General features: G+C 45.8%; 1 protein-coding gene across 1 annotated transcript; it reads left to right on the plus strand.

Moving 5' to 3' along the window:
• The first annotated feature begins 13,804 nt into the window (after positions 1–13,804).
• On the plus strand, positions 13,805–14,350 carry LOC138369341 (cuticle protein 16.5-like). Its single transcript, XM_069332579.1, has one exon. It carries the CDS (start codon positions 13,805–13,807, stop codon positions 14,348–14,350), a length of 546 nt encoding a protein of 181 aa, XP_069188680.1.
• Positions 14,351–19,379: the final 5,029 nt, after the last annotated feature.

Here is a 19,379-nt window from a genome sequence, read left to right on the forward strand (position 1 = left end):
AACAGCCCAACACAACTGTGAGCTAGACAGAATATTAACATACAACCCGCTCTCGCACCAGACAGCACATATATGACTTATTGCCTATAGTTACTATTTCGCTTATAAATAAGTATATATGTGACATATTCCAAGCCATATTTTTTTCAAGGCACTAACTTTTTCTCTCAGAATTATTAAACAATAGAGATTTTATACAAAATTTGACAATAACCTGAGTTACTTTACAATTTATTTAAATATTTTAGTTTTGTTTTATTATTTTTATAAAACTGTAGTGTCAATATAGGTATAGGTTCAATACTAATTGTAATATCTTAACATACTTAGAAGGTTAGGTTAGGTTGTGGTTTTCTATTCAGCTTTTCAAGGTAAACTCAAATATTCACAATAAATTAGCATGTCACATATGTACTTATTCATAAGCAAAATATTGACTATAAGCAAGTGCGTGAACGGGTTATTAGTAAGTCACATATGTACTTATTCATAAGCAAGATATTGACTATAAGCAAGTGCGAGAACGAGTTATTAGTAAGTCACATATGTACTTATTCATAAGCAAGAATATTGACTATAAGCAAGTGCGAGAACGGGTTATTAGTAAGTCACTATGTACTTATTCATAAGCAAGATATTGACTATAAGCAAGTGCGAGAACGGGTTGCAACATATTTAAAGAACTCAGTTAAAAACAATCGAGTGTAACTTCATTCATCTCTGCCAACACACGAGGTCTGGAGACAGACAAAACACTCTCAACATTGACCAGAGGTATATCTTGAGATTATCATGAGATGATTTCGGGGCTTTAGTGTCCCCGGGGCCCGGTCTTCGACCAGGCCTCCACCCCCAGGAAGCAGCCCGTGACAGCTGACTAACACCCAGGTACCTATTTTTCTGCTAGGTAACAGGGGGCATAGGGTGAAAGAAACTTTGCCCATTGTTTCTCGCCGGCGCCTGGGATCGAATCCGGGACCACAGGATCACAAGTCCAATGTGCTGTCCGCTCGGCCGACCGGCTCCAGGTAAGAGCAAGTAAATGCACCAGGAAGGTGTTTATGGTCAGAGATCCCTAGGTAGAAGTTTCTCCAGATGGTCGCCCTCATAGCACGTGTGGGAGAGGGTCCTTCTTCCCACTGTTTTCATAACTCCACTTATTATATTGTCAAGGTTTTGCCCCAATAGCTACTTGCCAGACTCATCATCATCATCATTCACAAATCATCCAAAATCATTCGAGCTCATACAGTCTTTATGAATCTAAATATTTACTATTTGACTACAATAACGATATGTCCTGTGTCGATATGTCTTTAACGCCATATTGCTATCGTCTTTCTGCCCGACGTTTATAGCAGTGCGTGCAGCGGCGTCCAACAGTCTGGTCGATCAAACATTCAACCAGCAGCCAAGGTCTGGATCATAGTCCCTCGCTCTGGGCATCTCCAAAGAAGGTAATCTCAATGCCCTCAGTCCACCTTCCATAGAAAACTTCCCATCCTTTGGATCAGCTCTGGCAACCTTGTCAACATTTATATCCATCAAGCCTAAAGTATATTATATATATATATATATATATATATATATATATATATATATATTATATATATATATATATATACATATATATATATATATACTAAAGCTTCCACACTTGAGCTTAAAAAGCTTTATGCCTTATTTCCTGGCATCACAGACTGGTGTCTAAGCTTTAAGCCTACGTTAATATTTACTCTCAGATCTCTCTCCCAGACGGATTTACTCAAATCTTTTCTAATCTGATAATTCTGAGGTGTATATGTGGGGAACCCAGAGTGGTGGGCTCTTGTGAGTGGTCTCACACCTCCCCCCTTCCTTCACTGCTCACACCTCCCCCTTCCTTCACTGCTCACGCCGCCCCTTCCTTCACTGCTCACACCTTCCCCTTCCTTCACTGCACACACCTACCTCACCAAGAGTTCACCGCCCTACGTCATCACTACTCAAGTCAACCCATCCCATCCCTGCACAACCTATCCTTCCCTACCCAGGTGTGGGACGAGGTGTGATGTCACTATGACATCATTTTATCCCTACTCGGGGTCCCGATCCTGTCATCTATAAGCCCTGGTACTCTTTGTAACCACTGCGTATGGAATCCATCCTCCTTACCTAACCCGACATGAACGTACCCAAGCAACCCACCAAACCTAAGACTCTGATTCATAGATAACGTAGATATGTGTGAGCCGTTATTTTTAATTACTAGTAGGTTACATTTGTAACCACAACGTACAAAATACGACTTATTAGATGATGGGATGAGTTGGGGTGTTATGGGATTAATGGTGTCATCATAGTAGTTTGTTATCCTACTAACAACATGTTTTTTTTTGTACCATTTTTTTTTTTTTGAAGAAATATCTTATTTGTTGCCGAGTATGTCCCTACACGAGTTGGTTCCCAATGCTCACCTGTCAGCGGCGACTACGGCGAGGTGGAGTCTAGCTCTTGTGCTCCGCCTGCGGCCTTGTTCTACCTCTTGTTATTCCTTAACAATTCTCACAATCAAAATCATTTTTGCCGAACTGTTGATGTGTGAAGGGATTCACATGGACTTAATCTTGTGTGCCGTTTGCTGTCTAAATTGGTGGGGTGGTCGACGTGCTCGCCTCCCATACAAGAGTGGGAGGAGTGGAACAACTGAGCATCGGTTCACCAAGCCACTCGCCCTGAGCACCCACCAGTAACTGAGCACCTGGATGTAATGAGGTATTAGTGACTTGTCAGTCTTCGCGGGCGGAAAAAAAACAAGGTGAATAGATGCTTGGGAAATGTGCAATTTCAGGGCAGGGAAACTTGCGGAATATTAGGTACAATTGGGTACCTAGCCCCACCTATCCCAGCCTAACAGTGTGCATTAATCCTGAAGGAACAAGAGAAAGTTGCTGATAACTGATCACCAATGGCGGCCCTCGCATACCTTGCTGCAGGGGCTGTATTCCACACATGATTCTCTCTCTCTCTCTCTCTCTCTCTCTCTCTCTCATCTCTCTCTCTCTCTCTCTCTCTCCTCTCTCTCTCTCTCTCTCATTCTCTCTCTCTCTCTCTCTCTCTCTTGGGTTGCTCTTGGTCACCAATTCACCCTTTTCAAGCCGTCATAAACCAACGTTATAATTTATATCTTGTAGCTGACAGAGATGTAACGTTCCTAGAAGATGGTTGACATGATGAGAGGCGCCGAAAACTCTTTGACATCAGCCTACAGCGTGGAAGTTAGTGGAGTCTCAAGGATGTGATTGGTGGCGTGGCGTAACTGGCAGGTAACTGGCGAGGTCTGCCAGTGATTGGTCACTTGTGTTTCCATGTGGCAGATTTCGAGTTTTTCTACTCTTGCGGCCCGGACTGATGATTGCCTGATCAGTGAAACTGTGTGTGTTTGCCACCAGCAGGGCCACATAGTTTTCACGACCCGGTAACTCTGTTTTCTCTTGAACGATTCAACCCTTGTTTCAGCTAGAGTTCTATTTTCTGGCAGGACGTTGAAGAATCGTGGATCTCTGATGTTCCCGGTGTTCTCTGATTTTACCTATAACACTCCTAATTTGTCTACCACATCTCACACCCAGCAGGTTGTAATACTGTGTAGGATTCAAACTTGAAACTTAAGTATTTTCCATGTGTCCACTATGAAGAAACTCTCTGTTCTAAGGACACAATTTGAGCATTTTGTGTTAGTCCCAGAAGTGTAAATAACTGAGTATAAGCAGGTCGTAAAGGTTCTTCATATATTTTCTAGTTTGGATATATCGTCTGCATGAATTGGAGGATGAGAGAATATACCAGTACTCCACACGATATAATCATGTTCTTTCTATCAGTACAAGGGCTTTAATCTTCCTGACTGTTACCCGTTTGCCTTATAGTTACTTCCAGGTAAGGTACCTTTCCTGGAAGGTAAGGTACCTACCTTAAGAACTACCTTCCAGAAGAAGGTAGTTCTTCCTGGCTGTTACCCGTTTGTTCTCTGAAGGTCAGGTCGTCTGACAGTATGGTTCCTTCAGTCTCTTTGGCTTGATCTCTTCCTTCTACGAAGAGATCTACAGGGGTTGCAATCTCAAATTTTGTCTTAATATTTCCGTGCCGAAGTAATTAGATTTCTTCACCGTTAAACATCACGTTTGCCGTTGTTGATATCTGATTGAAATTTTTCTGTCTTTACCAGAGGCAACTTTCATACTGATTTTGGTTGAAGTATTTATGGAAAATGTGGGTCAAGGTTAGAGGTTAGGTTAGATTAAGCTAGGTTAATTAAGTTAGGTTAGATTAAGCTAGGTTAATTAAGTTAGGTTAGATTAAGCTTTAACTAGGTTAAAATTGACTGGATAACGTTGAATGATGTTAAATATAGGCTAGGTCATGACTAGCAGCGATGACCAGTTAAATAATATACTCACGCGAATTCAGTGAAAAAATTATATTTTCTGTAAATGATTTTTTGTACTTTTATCGAATCTATTGGTCTTCACAACATTACCATAGGTGATGTTATATATATATATAATATATATATATATATATATATATATATATATATATATATATATATATATATATATATATATATATATATATATGCAAACAAGCCTGAATGGTCCCCAGGACTATATACAACTGAAAACTCACACCCCAGAAGTGACTCGAACCCATACTCCCACAACTGGTATGTACAGGGACGCCTTAATCCGCTTGACCATCACGACCGGACAAAAAGGAAGTGATAGCCGAGGCTATATGAACCACTTCCCCGCCGGCACTCGGATGGTAATCTTGGCATAGCATTTTATCAAATCACCTCATTCTTTGGGGCACACGTGAGGAACACAAATGCAAACAAGCCTGAATGGTCCCCAGGACTATATACAACTGAAAACTCACACCCCAGAAGTGACTCGAACCCATACTCCCACAACTGGTATGTACAGGGACGCCTTAATCCGCTTGACCATCACGACCGGACAAAAGGAAGTGATAGCCGAGGCTATATGAACCACTTCCCCGCCGGCACTCGGATGGTAATCTTGGGCATAGCATTTTATCAAATCACCTCATTCTTTGGGGCACACGTGAGGAACACAAATGCAAACAAGCCTGAATGGTCCCCAGGACTATATACAACTGAAAACTCACACCCCAGAAGTGACTCGAACCCATACTCCCACAACTGGTATGTACAGGGACGCCTTAATCCGCTTGACCATCACGACCGGACAAAAAGGAAGTGATAGCCGAGGCTATATGAACCACTTCCCCGCCGGCACTCGGATGGTAATCTTGGGCATAGCATTTTATCAAATCACCTCATTCTTTGGGGCACACGTGAGGAACACAAATGCAAACAAGCCTGAATGGTCCCCAGGACTATATACAACTGAAAACTCACACCCCAGAAGTGACTCGAACCCATACTCCCACAACTGGTATGTACAGGGACGCCTTAATCCGCTTGACCATCACGACCGGACAAAAAGGAAGTGATAGCCGAGGCTATATGAACCACTTCCCCGCCGGCACTCGGATGGTAATCTTGGGCATAGCATTTTATCAAATCACCTCATTCTTTGGGGCACACGTGAGGAACACAAATGCAAACAAGCCTGAATGGTCCCCAGGACTATATACAACTGAAAACTCACACCCCAGAAGTGACTTCGAACCCATACTCCCACAACTGGTATGTACAGGGACGCCTTAATCCGCTTGACCATCACGACCGGACAAAAGGAAGTGATAGCCGAGGCTATATGAACCACTTCCCCGCCGGCACTCGGATGGTAATCTTGGGCATAGCATTTTATCAAATCACCTCATTCTTTGGGGCACACGTGAGGAACACAAATGCAAACAAGCCTGAATGGTCCCCAGGACTATATACAACTGAAAACTCACACCCCAGAAGTGACTCGAACCCATACTCCCACAACTGGTATGTACTGGGACGCCTTAATCCGCTTGACCATCACGACCGGACAAAAAGGAAGTGATAGCCGAGGCTATATGAACCACTTCCCCGCCGGCACTCGGATGGTAATCTTGGGCATAGCATTTTATCAAATCACCTCATTCTTTGGGGCACACGTGAGGAAACACAAATGCAAACAAGCCTGAATGGTCCCCAGGACTATATACAACTGAAAACTCACACCCCAGAAGTGACTCGAACCCATACTCCCACAACTGGTATGTACAGGGACGCCTTAATCCGCTTGACCATCACGACCGGACAAAAAGGAAGTGATAGCCGAGGCTATATGAACCACTTCCCCGCCGGCACTCGGATGGTAATCTTGGGCATAGCATTTTATCAAATCACCTCATTCTTTGGGGCACACGTGAGGAACACAAATGCAAACAAGCCTGAATGGTCCCCAGGACTATATACAACTGAAAACTCACACCCCAGAAGTGACTCGAACCCATACTCCCACAACTGGTATGTACAGGGACGCCTTAATCCGCTTGACCATCACGACCGGACAAAAAGGAAGTGATAGCCGAGGCTATATGAACCACTTCCCCGCCGGCACTCGGATGGTAATCTTGGGCATAGCATTTTATCAAATCACCTCATTCTTTGGGGCACACGTGAGGAACACAAATGCAAACAAGCCTGAATGGTCCCCAGGACTATATACAACTGAAAACTCACACCCCAGAAGTGACTCGAACCCATACTCCACAACTGGTATGTACAGGGACGCCTTAATCCGCTTGACCATCACGACCGGACAAAAAGGAAGTGATAGCCGAGGCTATATGTTCCTCACGTGTGCCCCAAAGAATGAGGTGATTTGATAAAATGCTATGCCCAAGATTACCATCCGAGTGCCGGCGGGGAAGTGGTTCATATAGCCTCGGCTATCACTTCCTTTTTGTCCGGTCGTGATGGTCAAGCGGATTAAGGCGTCCCTGTACATACCAGTTGTGGGAGTATGGGTTCGAGTCACTTCTGGGGTGTGAGTTTTCAGTTGTATATAGTCCTGGGGACCATTCAGGCTTGTTTGCATTTGTGTTCCTCATGTGTGCCCCAAAGAATGAGGTGATTTGATAAAATGCTATGCCCAAGATTACCATCCGAGTGCCGGCGGGGAAGTGGTTCATATAGCCTCGGCTATCACTTCCTTTTGTCCGGTCGTGATGGTCAAGCGGATTAAGGCGTCCCTGTACATACCAGTTGTGGGAGTATGGGTTCGAGTCACTTCTGGGGTGTGAGTTTTCAGTTGTATATAGTCCTGGGACCATTCAGGCTTGTTTGCATTTGTGTTCCTCACGTGTGCCCCAAAGAATGAGGTGATTTGATAAAATGCTATGCCCAAGATTACCATCCGAGTGCCGGCGGGGAAGTGGTTCATATAGCCTCGGCTATCACTTCCTTTTTGTCCGGTCGTGATGGTCAAGCGGATTAAGGCGTCCCTGTACATACCAGTTGTGGGAGTATGGGTTCGAGTCACTTCTGGGGTGTGAGTTTTCAGTTGTATATAGTCCTGGGGACCATTCAGGCTTGTTTGCATTTGTGTTCCTCACGTGTGCCCAAAGAATGAGGTGATTTGATAAAATGCTATGCCCAAGATTACCATCCGAGTGCCGGCGGGGAAGTGGTTCATATAGCCTCGGCTATCACTTCCTTTTTGTCCGGGTCGTGATGGTCAAGCGGATTAAGGCGTCCCTGTACATACCAGTTGTGGGAGTATGGGTTCGAGTCACTTCTGGGGTGTGAGTTTTCAGTTGTATATAGTCCTGGGGACCATTCAGGCTTGTTTGCATTTGTGTTCCTCACGTGTGCCCCAAAGAATGAGGTGATTTGATAAAATGCTATGCCCAAGATTACCATCCGAGTGCCGGCGGGGAAGTGGTTCATATAGCCTCGGCTATCACTTCCCTTTTTGTCCGGTCGTGATGGTCAAGCGGATTAAGGCGTCCCTGTACATACCAGTTGTGGGAGTATGGGTTCGAGTCACTTCTGGGGTGTGAGTTTTCAGTTGTATATAGTCCTGGGGACCATTCAGGCTTGTTTGCATTTGTGTTCCTCACGTGTGCCCCAAAGAATGAGGTGATTTGATAAAATGCTATGCCCAAGATTACCATCCGAGTGCCGGCGGGGAAGTGGTTCATATAGCCTCGGCTATCACTTCCTTTTTGTCCGGTCGTGATGGTCAAGCGGATTAAGGCGTCCCTGTACATACCAGTTGTGGGAGTATGGGTTCGAGTCACTTCTGGGGTGTGTGTTTTCAGTTTATATATATATATATATATATATATATATATATATATATATATATATATATATATATATATATATATATATATATATATATATATATATATATATATATATATATAGGGTGACCAGGGTCTCAGGACAATGTCTCCTCATTTCCTTTAATAACAACATAAGACATGACGAGGCTCGCTGAGATACCAAATAACACTAAAGTTAACCATTATGGTATTTGTCCTAAAATGTGAGGGAGCAGCAAGAGGCGGGTGAGGAATAGGCTAGTGAGGAATGAGGTGTAGGCCGGAATGAGGAGGTTGACGGGGGAAGGTGCGGAAGGGCTAAGAGGTGGGAGGAGGAGGAGTTGTATGGGGCAGACTCCCCCCTTAGGAGTAAGCTCCCCCTTTGGTGGGGGGGGTAGGAGTTTACCTGGTGTTGGTTCCGTCTGCTGGGAGCATTGTGGCGGTCACCTGGTCAGCCACTGACCACCTGCACTTACATTGTTTACTAAGGCCCTCCCCCCCCCTCTCCCCCAACCTCCCTACCATCCCAACTCGTCCCCACCTAGCCTCTCCTACCATCTTCAATGCCTACTACTCAGCCTCGTTATTTGTCTTCACTAGCCCACCTAGTCCCTTAAAAAAACCCTCCTCCCTCACCCACAAATACATTCCCTCCCTCCACCCCTCCTGTCTATCTCTCTTTTGTAATAGTTCCTAAGTACTCTCTCTTTCACCCTTTTTTCTCTCCTATCCTCTTCACCCTTCTCCTAGGTCTCTACCCTTCACCCTACTCCTAGGTCTCTACCCTTCACCCTTCTCCTGGGTCTCTACCCTTTACCCTTCTCCTAGGTCTCTACCCTTCACCCTTCTCCTAGGTCTCTACCCTTCATTTCTATCTTCACCTGCCTCAAGTGTCGATCTTATCAATACCAGTAATACGATTTTTAAATAATAATAATAATAATACCTCTGTCTCTGTTTATATCTCCATCTCCCTCCATCACCTCAACACCCTCCCTCTCTCCCTCCCTCCATCATTTCCACCTTCATTCCCTCCCTCCCTCCCTCCCTCCCTGGCCAGTAGTGTGCATATGCATCAGTATACTTCATTATCCCCCCTCACCCTACCTCCCCCCCCTCTCTCTCCAACCCTTCTCTACACCACCCTACTATCTGGGCAGACTCATATTCTGTAGGTTACTTGTAAACAACACTACCACTGGCCAGGTGGGAAGCAACACTACCACTGGCCAAGTGGGAAGCAACACTACCACTGGCCAAGTGGGAAGCAACACTACCACTGGCCAAGTGGGAAGCAACACTACCACTGGCCAGGTGGGAAGCAACACTACCACTGGCCAGGTGGGAAGCAACACTACCACTGGCCAGGTGGGAAGCAACACTACCACTGGCCAAGTGGGAAGCAACACTACCACTGGCCAAGTGGGAAGCAACACTACCACTGGCCAGGTGGGAAGCAACACTACCACTGGCCAAGTGGGAAACAACTGTCTTCAAAGATGGTCTGAGAAATAACTATTGGACTTCAACCCAAACAATGTAAGGTAATAAGGAGAGTAACATGAGCCAGGCCTCAAATGTAGTACACTATCAAGATAAGGCAACTTCCCACTCTTGAAAGACAGACATAAGAGTGGACATGGTCACAACGTTAGAGAGTGGACATGGTCACAACGTTTAGAGAGTGGACATGGTCACAACGTTAGAGAGTGGACATGGTCACAACGTTAGAGAGTGGACATTGGTCACAACGTTAGAGAGTGGACATGGTCACAAAACGTTAGAGAGTGGACATGGTCACAACGTTAGAGAGTGGACATGGTCACAACGTTAGAGAGTGGACATGGTCACAACGTTAGAGAGTGGACATGGTCACAACGTTAGAGAGTGGACATGGTCACAACGTTAGAGAGTGGACATGGTCACAACGTTAGAGAGTGGACATGGTCACAACGTTAGAGAGTGGACATGGTCACAACGTTAGAGAGTGGACATGGTCACAACGTTAGAGAGTGGACATGGTCACAACGTTAGAGAGTGGACATGGTCACAACGTTAGAGAGTGGACATGGTCACAACGTTAGAGAGTGGACATGGTCACAACGTTAGAGAGTGGACATGGTCACAACGTTAGAGAGTGGACATGGTCACAACGTTAGAGAGTGGACATGGTCACAACGTTAGAGAGTGGACATGGTCACAACGTTAGAGAGTGGACATGGTCACAACGTTAGAGAGTGGACATGGTCACAACGTTAGAGAGTGGACATGGTCACAACGTTAGAGAGTGGACATGGTCACAACGTTAGAGAGTGGACATGGTCACAACGTTAGAGAGTGGACATGGTCACAACGTTAGAGAGTGGACATGGTCACAACGTTAGAGAGTGGACATGGTCACAACGTTAGAGAGTGGACATGGTCACAACGTTAGAGAGTGGACATGGTCACAACGTTAGAGAGTGGACATGGTCACAACGTTAGAGAGTGGACATGGTCACAACGTTAGAGAGTGGACATGGTCACAACGTTAGAGAGTGGACATGGTCACAACGTTAGAGAGTGGACATGGTCACAACGTTAGAGAGTGGACATGGTCACAACGTTAGAGAGTGGACATGGTCACAACGTTAGAGAGTGGACATGGTCACAACGTTAGAGAGTGGACATGGTCACAACGTTAGAGAGTGGACATGGTCACAACGTTAGAGAGTGGACATGGTCACAACGTTAGAGAGTGGACATGGTCACAACGTTAGAGAGTGGACATGGTCACAACGTTAGAGTGGACATGGTCACAACGTTAGAGTGGACATGGTCACAACGTTAGAGAGTGGACATGGTCACAACGTTAGAGTGGACATGGTCACAACGTTAGAGAGTGGACATGGTCACAATGTTAGAGTGGACATGGTCACAACGTTAGAGAGTGGACATGGTCACAACGTTAGAGAGTGGACATGGTCACAACGTTAGAGTGGACATGGTCACAACGTTAGAGAGTGGACATGGTCACAACGTTAGAGAGTGGACATGGTCACAACGTTAGAGTGGACATGGTCACAACGTTAGAGTGGACATGGTCACAACGTTAGAGAGTGGACATGGTCACAACGTTAGAGAGTGGACATGGTCACAACGTTAGAGAGTGGACATGGTCACAACGTTAGAGTGGACATGCTCACAATGTTAGAGTGGACATGGTCACAACGTTAGAGAGTGGACATGGTCACAACGTTAGAGAGTGGACATGGTCACAACGTTAGAGAGTGGACATGGTCACAACGTTAGAGAGTGGACATGGTCACAACGTTAGAGAGTGGACATGGTCACAACGTTAGAGTGGACATGGTCACAACGTTAGAGAGTGGACATGGTCACAACCTTAAAGAGTAGACATGGCCACAACGCTAACATGGTGGCGGCGGCAGATACCATAATGGAACACTCCAGGCGGCTTCCCACACTTAATACATCACGTATGTAATAATTTAGCATGTATTACCTGTCTGAACAACTATGCTGCTCCCTCCATGAACAACCATGCTGCTCCCTGCATGAACAACCATGCTGGCTCCCTGCATGAACAACCATGCTGTTCTCAAAGTGAACAACCATGCTGTTCCCTACGTGAACAACCATGCTGGCTCCCTGCATGAACAACCATGCTTCTCCCTGCATGAACAACCATGCTGCTCCCTGCATGAACAACCATGCTGTTCCCTACGTGAACACCCATGCTGTTCTCTACGTGAACAACCATGCTGGCTCCCTGCATGAACAACCACGCTGGCTCCCTGCATGAACAACCACGCTGCTACCTGCATGAACAACCACGCTGGCTCCCTGCATGAACAACCACGCTGCTCCCTGCATGAACAACCATGCTGCTCCCTGCATGAACAACCATGCTGCTCCCTGCATGAACAACCATGCTGGCTCCCTGCATGAACAACCATGCTGGCTTCCTGCATGAACAACCATGCTGACTCCCTGCATGAACAACCATGCTGCTCCCTGCATGAACAGCCATGCTGACTCCCTGCATGAACATCCACGCTGCTCCCTGCATGAACAACCATGCTGACTCCCTGCATGAACAACCATGCTGGCTCCCTGCATGAACAACCACGCTGACTCCCTGCAAGAACAACCATGCTGCTCCCTACATGAACAACCATGCTGCTCCCTGCATGAACAACCATGCTGGCTTCCTGCATGAACAACCATTCTGCTCCCTGCATGAACAACCATGCTGCTCCCTGCATGAACAACCATGCTGGCTTCCTGCATGAACAACCATGCTGACTCCCTGCATGAACAACCATGCTGGCTCCCTGCATGAACAACCACGCTGCTCCCTGCATGAACATCCACGCTGCTCCCTGCATGAACATCCATGCTGACTCCCTGCATGAACAACCATGCTGGCTTCCTGCATGAACAACCATGCTGGCTTCCTGCATGAACAACCATGCTGGCTTCCTGCATGAACAACCATGCTGACTCCCTGCATGAACAACCATGCTGGCTCCCTGCATGAACAACCACGCTGCTCCCTGCATGAACAACCACGCTGCTCCCTGCATGAACAACCATGCTGCTCCCTGCATGAACAACCATGCTGGCTTCCTGCATGAACATCCACGCTGCTCCCTGCATGAACAACCATGCTGCTCCCTCCATGAACAACCATGCTGCTCCCTGCATGAACAACCATGCTGGCTTCCTGCATGAAAAACCATGCTGACTCCCTGCATGAACAACCATGCTGCTCCCTGCATGAACAACCATGCTGCTCCCTGCATGAACAACCATGCTGGCTTCCTGCATGAACAACCATGCTGACTCCCTGCATGAACAACCATGCTGGCTCCCTGCATGAACAACCACGCTGCTCCCTGCATGAACAACCATGCTGGCTTCCTGCATGAACATCCACGCTGCTCCCTGCATGAACAACCATGCTGCTCCCTGCATGAACAACCACGCTGCTCCCTGCATGAACAACCATGCTGGCTTCCTGCATGAACAACCATGCTGACTCCCTGCATGAACAACCACGCTGCTCCCTGCATGAACAACCACGCTGCTCCCTGCATGAACAACCATGCTGGCTTCCTGCATGAACAACCATGCTGACTCCCTGCATGAACAACCACGCTGCTCCCTGCATGAACATCCACGCTGCTCCCTGCATGAACAACCATGCTGCTCCCTGCATGAACAACCATGCTGGCTTCCTGCATGAACATCCACGCTGCTCCCTGCATGAACAACCACGCTGCTCCCTGCATGAACAACCACGCTGCTCCCTGCATGAACATCCACGCTGCTCCCTGCATGAACAACCATGCTGCTCCCTGCATGAACAACCACGCTGCTCCCTGCATGAACAACCATGCTGGCTTCCTGCATGAACAACCATGCTGGCTTCCTGCATGAACATCCACGCTGCTCCCCTGCATAAACAACCATGCTGCTCCCTGCATGAACAACCACGCTGCTCCCTGCATGAACAACCATGCTGGCTTCCTGCATGAACATCCACGCTGCTCCCTGCATGAACAACCATGCTGCTCCCTGCATGAACATCCACGCTGCTCCCTGCATGAACAACCACGTTTCTCCCTGCATGAACAACCACGCTGCTCCCTGCATGAACAACCACGCTGCTCCCTGCATGAACAACCACGCTGCTCCCTGCATGAACAACCATGCTGCTCCCTGCATGAACAACCACGCTGCTCCCTGCATGAACAACCATGCTGCTCCCTGCATGAACAACCATGCTGCTCCCTGCATGAACATCCACGCTGCTCCCTGCATGAACAACCACGCTGCTCCCTGCATGAACAACCACGCTGTTCCCTGCATGAAGAACCACGCTGCTCCCTGCATGAACATCCACGCTGCTCCCTGCATGAACATCCACGCTGCTCCCTGCATGAACAACCACGCTGCTCCCTGCATGAACAACCATGCTGCTCCCTGCATGAACAACCATGCTGCTCCCTGCATGAACAACCATGCTGACTCCCTGCATGAACAACCATGCTGCTCCCTCTGAGTGTGTGGACTCAGACTCACTTACACAGAACTATGTGTAACATAGTACAAAGATTGACTTTCTAAGCAATTAAATAGTAGAACTTTGTACTATTCACTTTATAGAGTTGGACAAAAATTAAACTAAAAACAAGCTTAAATATTGCTAGGCCTAGTATAGCACACATATGTACTATATTAGGCCTACGGAGGTTAGGTTAGGGTAGTTTGTCTTTGCAACATAAGTAGAAAATAGTTTTCCGGTTTGTCGAACTCAATTGAAATTGAAAATTAAAATCCAGATTTCTACGTACTAATTTCGTTGAACGTCGATATATATATATATATATATATATATATATATATATATATATATATATATATATATATATATATATACACTATGGTCCTCTTCGTTACTATAAGGACACCCGTACGAAGGAATGAAGGCATGAAGAAGGCATAAAAGAATGAACACAGGAATTTTAAGTAAGACGAAAAGTGGAATGAACCAGAACAAAATAGTTGAACTCATAAAAAGATTAAAAACATTAGATAATAAGCAGCTGGGAAGGTGGAGCCCAGGAGCTAAGGTTCTGCCCTCCTAAATTCATTCAAGTTAGTACACTGAAGTGATTACCAACAACAAACAAACGTCGTAACTTACAAACAGCAGACATTACCCAATAACACCTGTGTTTAATACCTGTTCTACATACCAACATTACACGACGGTAATAAAAGAGAATTACAAAGTCCCAATTAACTTCTCGTCAATTCGAACGGTTTTAAAAATACGAACATAAGCACACAAAGGGCTGAGGTTAGCTCAAGCTATCCTCGCCCCGTTCAGTACTGTGTTCCTATATCTCAACTCCTGAAATGATAGTACTTTTTGTAAGTAATGGGTCGAGAGTACCAATATGTAGTGATGGACCACCAGCCACCCACTTTTTGTGTAAAAAAAAAATATAGTACAGGAAAATATAGCTAAAAATCAAACATATATTCCTAGGCTTAACAAAGCTGTTCTATATTAGGCCAAAGATAGTATGTATTAGGCCTAGGATTGCTAGGATAGGTTACGTTAAGCTTTATATTCATGATCCTAATAAAAAAAAGTTTCCGGTTTGTCCAAATTCGGTAACCCAAAAGTGAACTTTCTGGTGGTCCATCACGACATATTGGTACTTCCCGCCCCACATACTCACTATGAGTACTTTCAGTTTATGAGGATGGGCTGTATATTTACACAGACATCACAAACAATTGACATATTTCACATTCTGGGTGATAAACATTTACACTTTTTCTTGTACACATTATTTAAAACGTATTCACATATACTTAAAAAATACTATTATAAGTACAAATGCAGACATAAGCAGTAATACATGGCTGTAAAAAAAAAAAAAACGAAAATTTATTTATAAAAGTATGTATATTCAGTGTGTATCTCCAGTTTATGTATCATGTATCTCAAGGACAATCTTCCTTCTGTGACACATGCATGTTATTTCCTCAGCAACGGTCGTCACCTCGTTGTTCCCACACACGTCAATCAGCGGACACTCAAGAACATAATGGGCCAGGTTGAGAAACTTTAGCATGCCACATAATTCACACTTCTTTGCATTAACGCTTCTTACAGATTCCCAATATTTGTAATCTTTCCGTTGGTAACTTAATATGCAGGGCTTCGGGCTCCCTCCCACCGGTCCCGTGACCCCCCCCACTACCCCCCCCCCCAGCGCCCCCAACCCCCCATAGTCCCAGGCCTCCCATGCATCCCATCACCCCCCCCCCCCCCACCCTCCTTCAAATCCCTCCTTCAAACTTCGTCAACTCTCTCAACCTAGCATGAATCTGTCAACAAAGTTATCAGAATCGATTATTTCTTTAATCAGCCTTTAAATATTAAAAAAGAATAATGGTGGATTACAAAAATATTGCTTTCGGGATAGGCTATACAAGTTTAGTAAGTACATCATTTATAATAATTATAGTAATCGTATATTTGCTAAAGATGAATAGCCTATTCCCAAAGTAATGTCTTGTAAGTAATAATAACTATATATATATATATATAATTATAAACTTACTTTATTATTATTATTTTTTTGTATAGCCTACCTGAAAGTATTATTTTGAACTACAACACCCAAATGCCTCGTATACTCACATTCTGATCCTCGATGCCTGAGCGAGGATAAAACACAGACATATAACGGCCCAAAACAAAATCACGGAAGGCTATGATGTCTTGTGAAGATAACGGACCAATTAGCCAGAGCGCGCTTTTGATAACAAGGGCGATGATATATATATATATATATATATATATACGATGTCAGCACATAGCTGGTCTCACACTACCACCACAACACACACACACATGGGTCACAGCCACCAGTTAGGGCAATAATCACGCTCGTATCACACATGGGAAGAACACAAATCACTGCTGAGAATCTCGGGGGTTGTAATCACTGGAGAGCGAACGAGAGAGCGAGAGGCAGATGCGAGGTCCGCGCCCGACACTTGACGATTGGGACTCACTTCACCTCCTCTCTCTCTCCCCCCAAGACTACACACACCCCTGTTGCCACAGCCTGTTTTTACTTCCCAGATATTCCGAGCAGTCTCTCACGGGCCCATCTTGGTAGGATGTGCCACCTGCTTAGTGCTGGGGGAGGAGGAGGAGGGGGAGAGGGGGATCGCTTCCTGAGAGAGGTAGGATTGAGATAGGCGTCTCCTCCCAGCGCTACAGCTACCAGGGGAAAAAATTGGCTTGGAGTTTTTCTGAGAGGCGGCAGCGACCACCTGTTACCCCAGCCTTCATCTCTCGGCCTTGGTGGGGGGGACGGGGGGGGGGAAACAGCTGAGATCCAACAGACTTCCTCAGGACGCACACACATATACACACACGCACATGCATAAACACGCATATGCACACACACATGTAAATATACACGTAAAAACATCACAATACAAATCATAATTACTCACATTATGCACCGTCAAAACACATTTTAGAATATTACCAGCCCGAGAGGTACATTATGTACCTCAACAACACTTACAAACTTTTGCATCAGTAAATATCACTGTAAAAAGTGTTTCCGAGCGACGCAGACAGAATGAGGTAGCCTCTCCTCTGACGCGGGAAAATACGGGAAAATGACGTATTAAGAGAGGGACGGGTGTGAGAAGTAGGTGGCGAGAGGGAAGGAGTTTAACAAAGACTGGGGAAAGAGGAGAGGTGGGTTTATGTTTAGGCTGAAGAGGTCTGGAGGGAGATGAGAGGCATGTTTGGGGGGGTTTAGGCCAGAGGGAGGGGGAGTAGAATGTACTCATTTTTCACGGAGGTTTCAGTGTGAGAGGAGGAGGGGAGATGAGGGAGTGGGAGGGGGAGACGAGGGCGTGGGAGGGGAGATGAGGGAGTGGGAGGGGAGTTAGTTAGTTTAGTTCATTTATTATGCACCTCATACCCATCTTGTGGGCGGTAGTGGAAAGGGTTACAAAGGCACATAATGGGCTGAGGGACTGAACCCCACAATTCATTTAGCTAAGCAAGTTACAATCTTGATGAGCTAGTTACAAAATGTGGGAGGGGGAGATGAGGGAGTGGGGAGGGGGAGATGAGGGAGTGTGAGGGGGGAGATGAGAGAAGGAAAAGGGATAATCTCCCCCTCTCCCCTTCAAAAAGACACAAGATACTGATGAGGGAACATGTTAGTGGAGAGGTCGGCGGTCACCGGCCCCGGGTCAGGTTACAGGGAGACGGGCTCTGGAATATGTCCAGGGAGATTACCATACGAAAATATAGATAGAGAGATATAGCCATACATCAAACTTTAAGGAAAGTTCCATTATTCTGAACATGTCTGCGTCGTATATATGTACATGACAGTTTTTTGACGATATTGATTGATCTATTGATGACAATGTTGTGGTTTAGTCGGTCGGCCAAGCGGACAGCACGCTGGACTTGTGATCCTATGGTCCCGGGTTCGATCCCGGGCGCCGGCGAGAAACAATGGGCAGTGTTTCTTTCACCCTATCCCCCTGTTACCTAGCAGTAAAATAGATACCTGGGTGTTAGTCAGCTGTCACGGGCTGCTTCCTGGGGGTGGAGGCCTGGTCGAGGACCGGGCCGCGGGGACACTAAAGCCCCGAAATCGTCTCAAGATAACCTCAAGAAGATAGTCTATTTTTATGTTTTAAGATATAGATTTATTTACGGAAAATATTTGTTAGATGCCTAGCAATTAATTAAATTGTCAATAAAGAGATATTTGTTAATTTTTTATGATTTTTTATTAGTTATTTAGTAGACTACATGGGATTTAGTGCTGCTAGAACTAAGCAACCTCTAAGACAGAGCAAGTCTTAGGCAGACTAGCATCAGTCTTGCATCAGTCATCAGCATCAGTCTTGTTGTGTAGGAGAACCTACTGGGCTCAGTCATTGTTATCCCTTCTCCTCCACCATGTTCACTTGAATATGCTAGCTCATTTTCCCATCAACCTCCTTTCCCCTCTCTTCCCCCCCCCTAGCCCCTTTCCCCTCTTCCTATCATTTTCACTTTAAACCCCATTTCCTGGTACTTCCACTAACCCTTGTTTTCACATTTTCTCCTGTCTTCCCCTCACGTTGATTCCTTCCTTTTCCCTCGCTCTCCTATCTTCTTCTCTCACATCTCTCTCATTCCTCTCTTCCTGCCACTGTCCCTCACATTCCCTCCCTCCCTCCACCTTCCTCATGGGGAACATGAGGGCTGGACTCTGGAGCCTCTATAGGACACTTGCCAAACAGTTGTCAATAACCTCACCAAATACGCCATCCAGACACGGCACACAACCAACCACACATCACCGCCAACCTACACACACACCACACTACACTACTAACCACACACCACACCAACTATACACACTACACCAACCACACACCACACCAACTCTACACACTACACCAAGCACACAACACACACCACACCAACTCTACACACTACACCAACCACACACCACACACCACACCAACTCTAC

This window comes from Procambarus clarkii, chromosome 28, assembly GCF_040958095.1.
Source record: "Procambarus clarkii isolate CNS0578487 chromosome 28, FALCON_Pclarkii_2.0, whole genome shotgun sequence".
Classification (NCBI taxonomy): domain Eukaryota; kingdom Metazoa; phylum Arthropoda; class Malacostraca; order Decapoda; family Cambaridae; genus Procambarus; species Procambarus clarkii.

What these genes read in the sequence shown, in the direction of transcription:
- LOC138369341 (XM_069332579.1), top strand. Translation starts at nt 13,805, where the DNA reads ATGCTGGCTTCCTGCATGAACATCCACGCTGCTCCCTGCATGAACAAC.